Source organism: Brassica napus, chromosome C1 (assembly GCF_020379485.1).
Source record: "Brassica napus cultivar Da-Ae chromosome C1, Da-Ae, whole genome shotgun sequence".
Classification (NCBI taxonomy): Eukaryota; Viridiplantae; Streptophyta; class Magnoliopsida; order Brassicales; family Brassicaceae; genus Brassica; species Brassica napus.
The window spans coordinates 38,767,446-38,779,325 of NC_063444.1; the positions used below are offsets into that span (position 1 = coordinate 38,767,446).

Consider the following 11,880-nt stretch of genomic DNA (forward strand, 5'->3'; position numbering starts at 1 on the left):
ACGAGGAAATCATTTAGTGGTTGTTACGTGTATTTTGCGAGGAAAATCTTTCAAGGTATTTACGTGTAGATTACGAGGAAGTGTTTTCGAGTTATTTACGAGGAATTGTAGCGACGTCCTTACGAGGAATTGTAGCGACGTCTTTACGACGAATCGTTCTACTTCGTCTTTACGACGAAATATATTCCTCGCTAAGTTACGACGAATTAGCGAGGAAATATGTGTTACGACGGACGTGTAACGAGCAAACGCGTTTCCTCGCTAATTCGTCGTAAAGCCTCTTTTACGACGAAATAACGAGGAAAACCGCCCTCGTTAAGATTATGTTTTCTTGTAGTGGTATTTTCAGCGGGTATATGTGATTTAGTTACCATTTTGGTATCAGCAAATGCATCAGGTAGCTGATTTGCTATATTTTGTAAATGCATGATACGTCAAACTTCTAGTTCTGACTGTTTCGTAGGAGGATCAAGGTGTAATAACGATGGTACACTCCATTTGATCTCTTTTCCTACTTGTTTATTGTCTCCCCCTAGAGTTGGGAATTCTTTCTCATTGAAATGACAATCGGCAAATCGTGCCGTAAACACATCACCAGTTTGTGGTTCTAGGTATCTTATTATTGATGGAAAATCATAGCCAATATATATTCCCAACCGTCTTTGCGGTCCCATCTTTGTACGTTGTGGTGGTGCTATTGGAATATAAACCGCACAACCAAAGATTTTTAGATGAGAGATATTTGGTTCTTTTCCAAATGCTAACTGTAATGGGGAATATCTATGGTATGCACTTGGTCTTATCCGAATTAGTGCTTCTGCATGCAAAATAGCATGTCCCCATACAGATGTTGGGAGTTTTGATCTCATGATCAATGGCCTTGCAATTAGTTGCAGCCGTTTAATTAATGATTCTGCCAAACCATTTTGTGTATGAACATGAGCAACAGAATGCTCTACTTCAATCCCTGATACCATACAATAATCATTAAAAGCTTGGGATGTGAATTCACCAGCGTTATCTAATCTAACTCTTTTAATTGGATAATCTGAGAATTGTGCTCTTAATTTGATTATCTGAGTTAGAAATCTCGCAAATGCCATATTTCGAGATGATAACAAACAAACATGTGACCATCTACTCGATGCATCGATTAATACCATAAAGTAGTAGAATGGTCCACACGGTGGATGTATTGGTCGACAAATATCACCTTGGATTCTTTCCAAAAACTTTGGTGATTCTTTGTCAATTTTGGTTGGTGATGGCCTTATGATTAATTTCCCAAGAGCACACGCATCACATGTCATTTTATTACTTTGGTATATATCTTGGGTTTTTATTGAATGACCATGTGAGCTTTCAATGATTTTTCGCATCATTGTAGTGCCTGGGTGACCAAGACGATCATGCCATAATGTAACATCTTCTGGATTTCTTTTGATCACAAGATGTGATTCTATAGCATCAATATAAGTGTGATGCAATCCAGAAGGAAGTTCTGGAAATTTTTCCAGTACAAGGCCTTTGCCTGATTTTTCAGAAGTTATATACAAATACTTCTTTCCATTCTCAGTTGCAGACTGAGTGTTATACCCTTGACGGTATATATCTTTGAAACTCAACAAATTTCTCTTAGAATTTGGAGAATATAAGGCATTATCTATGGAAAACTTTGTTCCATTAGGCAACATAAAGTTCGCCTTGTCAATTCCTTCGATCAGGTCTGTAGGTCCTAATATTGTGTTTATAGTCATTTTTACTGACTTTAAAGTAGAGAAATATCTCTTATCCTTCAGTATAGTGTGCGTTGTGCCACTATCAGGTATGCAAACTTCTCTACCAATTTGTTTAGTTGTTGTTCCATTTGCTTTCTTATCCATTTCTGTAACACACAGTTAATATTAATAAAGAAAATAAACTTTCATAAGTAAACATATTATGCATCAATAACAAGTACACAATAATTATACATTAGATATTTTGAAATACAACATTATTTTGAAAGTGAAATACATAATATTTTATGGCATCACTAGGCATTATTAAGCTTGATTAGTACAAGCACTTCAATTATTTTGATGAGTGGCCTCGAGGTATTCGAGGTATGTCGATGTTGTACCCACAAGGTGTTCATTGAGATTTACTTCTTTTGCCTTGCCTTTAATAGATTATTGGTACAATTGGCATAGATGCCGAGGAGTTCGACATACTTGAGACCAGTGTCCCTTCGATCCACATCTGTAACAGACGTTCTCATTTTTATGAGTAGGGTTTTCTTGGGTTTCTTTCCCTTTTACCCGATCAGATCGATTCCATGTGTTGGATCCCCTTCCTCTTGGGTTGTTACTCCTTTCATGGTTGCTGTTAAATCGATAACCACTACCACGACCAAAACCACGAATGTGACCACGGCCACGACCACGCCCACGATAGGAATAATTTCCTTTTTCCGGATTTTTTTATATCCGTTGCATTTACCTCATGAAATGCTTTGGTTCCCGTGGGTCGGGCATTGTGGTTTTTAATGAGGAGTTCATTATTTCTCTCCGCTATTATAAGCGCCACAGCGAGTTCAGAGAACCTCGTATACCCACAATTTCTATATTGTTCTTGTAGAACATAATGATTTTTGTGGAACGTTTGGTAAGTTTTCTCGAGCATTTCTGCTTCCGAGACAGGCTTACCGCAATAATCTAATTGCACCGCTATTCTCAATATAGCGGAATTGTACGTTTTCACTTTTTCAAAATCTTGAAATCGTAGATTTTTCCACTCATCGAGTGCATGGGGGAGAGTAATTTTCTTTTGGTTATCAAACCTCTCCTTCAGAGCTTTCCAAAGATCTAAGGGATCTTTGGTTCTCGCATAATCATGCGTAAGATTTTCATCTAGATGCCTTCTCAGAAATATCACGGCCTTAGCCTTTTCATGAGAGGTTGATATATTGCCATCTTTTATTGTTCCGAGTATTTCCTCGGAATCTAGATGAAGCTCCATGTTTGTAACCCATGCCGTGTAGTTTGTCCCAGTTACTTCCAATGCCGGAAACTGAAGTTTCTCGATTTTTGCCATTTGTATTTCTAAAGCACATAAATAAAAATTATTAGAATATTATTAATATTAAAAGGAACCGTTTACATTGATCATGCAAACAATTACAAGGAGAAGCGATGTAAAGAAAATTAAACCGATATTCATCTTAAATTCACTCGGAGTAAATTCTCCAACTAATAAACCATAAATAGAAAAACAAATAAAAAATGGCACATAAAAACAAAAGTGCGCGAATCATCTTTCTTGAAATGAGAAATCGGAGGAGAGCGATTTGAAATTTTTGAGAGAAGATGAAATATTTTGGATGATGAAATGGAGTGAAAATGAGTTGTATTTATAGATGAAAATTACTTTTCATGACCGTTGGAGAAAAGGGGAAATTTTTGAAAAAATTTCTTTGTGACCGTTGGGGTTAAATCGAGTACACTAAAAATCAGTCTGAAAATATCGTATTAAACAGTCAATCAAATCTATAAAATTTCATAAAAGTAAAAATTATGGCAATGAAATATTTATGTTATGACAACAAATCATGCGACGGCTCAGCCGATCAATGCAGAGTAATAAATAAATTATACGGCGGCTCGGCCGACCAATTAATAATAAACATAATATAAGGCGGCTCGGCCGACCAATAAATAATAAACATGATATAAGGCGGCTCGGCCGACCAATAAATAATAAACAGAATATAAGGCGGCTCGGCCGACCAATAAATAAATTAAATTACTAGTAAATAATATAGGCGGTATTCCGACCATTATAACATGATATAAATAATAGTAGAGGCGGTATACCGACCATTATAACATGGTATAAATGATACAAATAAATTTTACCGAATCGCAGAGTGATCGTGCTGATAACGTGTTATAAAAAGAATTGGAATTTTATTGTATCGCGGGAATTTGAATAAGAGCAAAATTTATACCCGTAGAATTTTAACACTGATAGAAAGAGATTATTATAGAGAGAAGAGAAGATTGAGGGATGCTTTATAAACGATCTGATCGTTTATATAGAAGTTAAAAAGTAGGATTTATTGTGCAAATAGTGCAGCAGGCCCTATATCTTTTATATTTTCAACATAATCGGCTCCTCCTTTTATTGACTTTCGTAACATATATATATATATATATATAGCGAAAAAACTGATTTATTTTGAATGAAACAAAATTTTGTAAAATAAACAAAATGTAACAGATGTATTTTGACTACTTGCACAAAAGTACTAGTAGTTGTAGCCACACTTAAACTGGTGTTTGGAAATAATAGTTTGATTTCTTGTCCCTTCGTGCTATCTTAATGATTGTGTCTGATTACATTCAATATAGTCCACATATATAAGAGAAATTTTGCATAATTTCCAAAAACCTTGCCCCTCCTTGACCTGAAACCAATGTTTCTGAACCCGATCCGGACACTGAGCCAGAAATTTACTTTATTGAATCGAACGTAGATGAACATAAATTAATAAATTAATTGATTTTAATATAATTACTAAATTTGACCGGCGCTTTTAAAGCGCGGAATTTAGTTACTTACAAAATTCAATCAAAAATCGATATAAAAATTTGTTAAATATAGGATGATGTATTTTGAAATATATTTTATCTAATAAGATGTTTATTTGTGTTAACTGATGTGTATTTGTAAAATAGTTATATTGTTAAGTATCGAAATGTAGTTTAATTTATTGATGATATTATTCGATTGCATATTATAGAATTTTTTGTATCATAGGTTATTAGCTTAAGTGAAAAAGACTTTGACCATTGTGTTAGAGTTCACCAGTTCGAGTGACCATTGAGGTGAAACAAAATATATATTGTAGTTTCGGATCTATGGTGCTTACAAAATTCGGTTCCGAACTTTGTGATTAAAATAAAAATAAATTTTTAATATTTTGGAAACTAATATAATCAAGAGGCCATTTTATTCAAATATTCAAATATCTTCTGGTTGATAAAAAAATAATCTTTTTTTTATCACAATAAAATTAAATTTATACAGATATATGTTAACCCAAAAAATCGGTTCAACAACCTTATATCTTTATTGTTTCTCAGGTAAAGCCATGAACTATGATTTAAAAAAAAAAGATTATATTTTAATTGTATTGATTTAAATGTTCGATGAAAATAACCCGCAAAATATAATCATAAGAATATCAGCTATGATTTGATCTACTATGTAAAATGTAATCAATAATATTAATATTAATATTAATTATATATTTTTTTAGTTTTACCAGATAATAGATTTTGATCAACTTTAATTTTCAAATTTTAACAGAATTTATTTTTAAATTAATTATATTCTTACTTTATAATTTTTATTTTAAAATTATTCTATTATTTATTGCTTTGATAAATAAAGATTCTTATTTTTAGGTTGGTAGAATTGCTTGTGTTTTTTTTATCTGTTTCTTACATTTACCCAAACATTGCTATATGTTTTTGTATAGAAATGGTATCAAAATATGTGATAGTATAATATAGGGTTTGAAAATAATATTCTTACCCAAAAAACTGATCTAGAACTAATCCAAAAATTAGGATACCAAACCTGAATGGCCGATTCAATCCAAACATGTCCAATTTTTAAACACCCAATCAATATAGAATTCGATCCGCACCAAAAACCAATGAATATATACGAACATATTCAAGCATATAAATACATATATATATATATATATAAATACATATATATATATATATATATATATATATATTAGTAATAATTATATTTATAATAATATTAATGCCTAAAATAAAATTTATTAATCAAATAAATTATTTAGTTTAGGTATTTATGGATAGAAATAAATGTTCTGGATACAAAATATCCATATCAAATTGTATTCATGGTTACTTTTGGATAAAAATAATCGATCTGAATAATATGAGCATATAATTTTGGGTAAGTTTGGGCAATTTAGATATAAGATATCTGAATTAAATCGAGTATTTTGGTTATTTCAGTTAAAAGTCAGACTTACCTGGGATCACGAAACCCCACTTGATTTTTGTAAGATCTGAATGAGTCCCATTTAAATATTTAATTAAAATCATAAGTTCCAAGACCTGAAAATCAATATCAGAAAGGGTTCTATTCATATCCGAAAGCTTACTCGAAAAACCATGCTTAGGCTAATACTTATACAATCTCGAAAAGACTTGTGTTGTTAGATTGTCTTTGATTTCTAAAATCTATCTTTATGGATAAGGATGATTTGGTTTCCAAGTAAAAAATTATGGCTCATGATTATTATTGTCTTTTTTTTTTGTCCAGATTCTGCAAATCAAACCGTTTTTTTTTTATCATCTAAGATTCTGCAAACCAAACCGATAACTCAATATTATTGTTTCTATTCAAATGAAAATGATGTTTCATAGTATTAATTGTGAGTCCATTCAAATGAAAACCCCAATTTCTCTTCGAACTATTGGTTTATTATGTAATTATTGATGTCATACATGTGTAAATATCATCATCGTAGTTTTCACCTAAAGAGATAAATATGCAAAAATGTCTGACATTTTTTAAATTCATCATTTTGCTTTTTACATTCAACCAAATCAAAAATCTATAATCACCACCAATAAAAACAACAAAATAATGGGGAACTCTCCACACTGTAGTAATCTTTCAACACCTTCAGGGAGAACGAAGTGATTATTGTTCAAGAAATAAATGAACTCAGAAAAGAAAAAGAAAAACTACCGAAGATGTCTTTGTTGTGTTTGTAACTACTTAATCAGCTTGTTCTACGTCCTTCTGAGATGAGGTTCTCTTTGTCTCCATTATTGTTTCTTCTCTTTTCTTGCTCGCATTCCCATTACTATAACATTTTGTTAATTGTTATTTTTTTTTGAACAAATAATTGTTAATCTAATGGGGCCTCCAACTAGGGAGAATAAGCCCGAGATAGTTCATGAACTAAATTAGAGCCACTCAAAATAAACTTTATTTTAACTTCAACTAAATATAATAAAATTGCTAGGAATAACACACTTTTCTAACTAACCCATATACTAGAAATATATGATGATTTAATATTGTGCTACCCATTGTATATTTGTAAGAACTATTAATATATATATAGCGAAAGGTGATTTATTTTGAATGAAACAAATTTTGTAAATAAACAAAATGTAACAGATTTATTTTGACTACTTGCACAAAAGTACTATAGTAGTTGTAGCCACACTTAAACTGGTGTTTGGAAATAATAGTTTGATTCTTGTCCCTTCGTGATATCTTAATGATTGTGTCTGATTATATTCAATATAGTTTGCAGCTATTGCATATTTCCAAATGCTTGCCCCTCACTGACCTATGACCTGAAACCAATGTTTCTAAACTCAATTCGGACACTGAGTCAAAATTTACCTTGTAACTAGATTATTGGACCGATCGTGGATGAACCACGAATTAATAAATTTGATTTTAATATAATTATATATTAGCTATTAAAAATATAAGAGAAATTACATGTATCATAAAAAAATATAATTAATATAATTTTTGCTTCTTGCAGTTGCTTGATTCGCACCAAACTTTTGGACATAATAAGAGCACACATTTGGCTTGAAGCCTTAGACGGCAATTTAAAATTGATTTTTGTTAAAAGGTCACGTGAAAAGATATCCTACGAGCTCATATATACAACTCAAGTTTCACTTTTAATATAAATCAAGAATCACTAAATGATATATCAAGGGTTATCAAGTAAAGATTTTTTTATGGAACAATTATATTGAACATATTTACACATAATAAGAGCACACATTTGGCTTGAAGCCTTAGACGGCAATTTAAAATTGATTTTTGTTAAAAGGTCACGTGAAAAGATATCCTACGAGCTCATATATACAACTCAAGTTTCACTTTTAATATAAATCAAGAATCACTAAATGATATATCAAGGGTTATCAAGTAAAGATTTTTTTATGGAACAATTATATTGAACATATTTACAATATGTTAAAATATATTTTATTTATTTTCTAGTCCTCGCTCTTTATTTTTTTGTGCCTTTTTCTTTTTATTCCATTCAAATTTATTAAGTATTTAGTTATTTACAAAATATTCCATTTATTAATTTTATATTTTAGAACCTATTTCAGATTGCTTCTATTTTAATATAATTAATTAATTATATCAATTTTAGTCATTTATATATAATTCCAGAAAAAATAAGTTTTTGACCCCGAAAATTATAATTTAGGAACTGGTATACAACAAGATTTTAAACAGCAAATCCAATCCAAGTCAAAGTGGGAACCATAAACATTTTGTTTATTGGGGTGAACATGTAAAATCCAAAAATACCATGGGGTGGAGAAATGTAACGAAATTTAGGTGGGGTCAAACGTAAAAACAGAAACAAACAGAACCCTCTCTGCATTAGTTCATATATTAAAGTAGCCAAGTGTATTATATCAATTCGTCAAAAGTATTTGATCAGATTATCATATGTTGTTATACTTATAAGATACAAGTCACAACTCCCGTGAGGCCATCAAGACTATCGTTAAGGAGTATAACACGCGTGGTTAGAAGAGGTCGGTGATTTTTATCCATGTCTTTAGCATAAGTCCCTCGAGGGAATGAATTGAGCATATAGACAGGCAATGGAAGCCAAACGATACAATGCTGCTATTAAATCATGTGCGTTGGATAATAACAAGCTAATATCAACTCTGTTTCTGTTATTGATCTCAAGGTTACAACATCGATATTTATGCATACGGTATGATCCGTAAAGATAGGAGATAACTATGAAACCTCATATTGTTATGTTTATCTAAGATATAAATTCATTTTATCTAATACTCCCCCTCAAGATGGAGAGTGAAGATCTTGAACGCCCATCTTGTCCAGCAAGTAATGTAGTTGCTGACACCCAAGTGATTTTGTCAGTATGTCAGCTAACTCTTCCATAGTACCAATATGTTGTGCAGCGATGATTCCAGCTATAATGTAGTCACGAACAAAATGACAATCCACCTCAACATGCTTAGTACGCTCATGGAACACCGGATTCATTGCTATATGTAGGTCTGGGTTCGCGGGTCAACCCGCCCCGCACGACCCGCCAACCCGCAGATCGTTTCTTTTTTTTTAGTTAAAATTTCGACCCGCTCAACCCGCAAAGAAATAAACTAATACCCGCACCCGCCCCGCTTTATTTTGCGGGTAACCCGCGGGACCCGCGGGTTATATTTTTAATTAAAAAAATAATTATTTAATTAGTTTTTTATAAAATAATATATTTATAAGTAATTTTTTATATTATTTTTTAAAAATTTAATTATTTAAAAAAAAAAAATTATTTTTCTAAAAAAAATCAAATTTTTCAAAAAAAAAAAGATTTTTTTTTATTTTTTATTTTATTTTGCGGGTTGGCGGGTATCCGCAAATCAAAATCCACCAACCCGCACCCTCCCTGCAAAAAATAGTCTTAACCCGCACCCGCACCCGCGACTTGATTTTTTCAAAACGCTCGACCTGCACCACCCCGCGGCGGGTCAAATGGGGCGGGCCACGCGGGCTTTGATTTAAATTCACAGGCCTATGAATAGCTGCCTTACTATCACAATGAAAAGGTATCGGAAACAGTTGTCTTATCCCCAAAGAGTCCATAACACCAATCATCCATTTCAGTTCACTGCATGTCATTGCCATAGCTCTGTATTCAGCTTCTGCTGAGGACCTTGAGACTGTTGGTTGCTTCTTTGTCTTCCATGAAACCAGAGAATTGCCCATCATGACAATATAACCAGTAAGCGACCGACGAGTAAGTGGGCAAGCAGCCCAGTCCGAGTCACTAAATGCAGACAACGCAAGATCACTAGTAGCACTTAATAATATTCCTTGACCTGGAAGTCCCTTTAAGTATCGTACCAAACGGACCGCTGCATCCCAGTGTTTTTGACGTGGCTTGTGAAGAAACTGAGCCAGTATATGCACTGGATAATTCAGCTCCGGTCGTGTGATAGCAAGGTAAACTAGCCTCCCAACAAGTCTTCGATACTGTGCCAGTTCTGTGTAAAACGGTCCATTATCACGTCCCAGATTATGATACTGCTCCATTGGTGTGTCCACCGGTTTAGAGCCAAGAAGTCCACACTCTGATACAATGTCAAGCGCATATTTACGCTGTGACAAATAGATACCCTCTTTGCTTCGTAGAACTTCAATACCCAAAAAATAGCGAAGCTCTCCCAAGTCTTTCATATGAAAAGAGCGATGTAAATGCTCTTTGAACTCCGAGATGAGCGCTGAGTTATCACCACCAATAATTAGATCATCAACGTACACTAACACAAACAGAGTAGTATTATTTCTGTGAAGTGTAAATAGAGAGTAATCCAGACGGTTCTGTTTGAAGCCAAACTCAAGTAAAGCTTTAGTTAATTTGGAGAACCAGCACCTAGGAGCCTGCTTAAGACCATAAAGAGCCTTATTCAACTTACACACTTGATTCGGTTTAGAGGAGACAAAGCCAGGAGGCAATTTCATATAAACCTCTTCTTCAAGATCACCATGAAGGAAGGCATTTATGCACATCCATCTGGTGTAGTTCCCAATTCCGAGCAGCAGAGATTCCAAGCAACAGGTGCAAACGTTTCATTGTAGTCGACACCTTCTTCTTGTTTATTTCCACACGCTACCAAGCGAGCCTTATATCGTTCAACTGTTCCATCCGCATTGAATTTTATTTTAAAGATCCACTGACATCCAGTGGCATGTTTACCAGGAGGTAAATCAGTTACTGTCCACGTACCATTGCTTTCCAGAGCATCCACTTGACTAGTCGCTGCATTCCTCCATTTTTCATTTTTCATAGCCTCTTTAAATGAGGTTGGTTCCATCTGAGATTCAACGTTGAGGAGAAACGCCTGAACATGTGGAGCAAGACGATGAAAGGAAACATAGTTATCCAAGGGATATGCACACTTACCTGAAGACAATGACGGTGTATTTGTTGAGTGAAGAGCGGTTGCGGGGTTTTCATTGACTTGAGCTGTATTCGTAACATATGGACCTAAGCGAACAGATTGTTTCTTAGTCCTGTGTCCTCTGCCTAATTGTTCAGACTCCGGTTGCTCTGTTGTAGTAGTCTCAGTTTCAGTGCTAGCTCTCCCTTTGTCATTATCATTAGAAGTCGGTGGAGATGATGTTTCATTATTAGTGGCCGATACACTGGTACTGTGTTGATCAGAGTTCAAAACTCCCCCTGTCTCCAATACTGCAGATGTGAAGACAGGATCAAAATCATCATCATATGTTGCCGGATGTGGTGGAGCGACCGGTACAGATTCTGTAGCTTCAGACCCTGAACTGGCAAGAGCAAATGGAAATATTTCCTCATGAAAGATGACATCTCGTGAATCAAATATGCGTTCTGTTTCGAGATTACAGACTGTCCATCCTTTCTTTCCCATAGGATATCCAAGAAATACACATCTAGTACTTCTTTCATCAAACTTGTCTCGTCCATGAGATAGTGTGTGTGCATAACACAGTGTACCAAATACTCGAAGATTGTCATAAGACGGTGCTTTACCATAGAGCATCTCATACGGTGTCTTATTCTGTAGCAGCCGTGATGGTGTTCGGTTAATCAGATATGTCAGCAGTCAGTATACCTTCTCCCCAAAAACGTTTTGGTACATGTCCTTGAAAGAGAAGTGCTCTAGCAATGTTGAGAATGTGTCTATGTTTTCTCTCCACTCGTCCATTTTGTTGTGGAGTCTCTACACATGAAGTCTGATGAAGAATTCCTTGCGACACAAAGTAATCCTTAAG

At 33.9% G+C, this 11,880-nt stretch overlaps 1 protein-coding gene across 1 annotated transcript; it reads right to left on the reverse strand.

Moving 5' to 3' along the window:
- Positions 1-6,568: 6,568 nt before the first annotated feature.
- On the reverse strand, positions 6,569-10,645 carry LOC125580233 (uncharacterized mitochondrial protein AtMg00810-like). The gene has a single exon (XM_048744465.1). It carries the CDS (start codon positions 10,636-10,638, stop codon positions 9,454-9,456), a length of 1,185 nt encoding a protein of 394 aa, XP_048600422.1. The 5' UTR covers positions 10,639-10,645; the 3' UTR covers positions 6,569-9,453.
- Between the last annotated feature and the right edge of the window lie 1,235 nt (positions 10,646-11,880).

Coding starts and splice junctions, on each gene's coding strand:
- LOC125580233 (XM_048744465.1), bottom strand. CDS start 10,638: ATGTGCATAAATGCCTTCCTTCATGGTGATCTTGAAGAAGAGGTTTAT.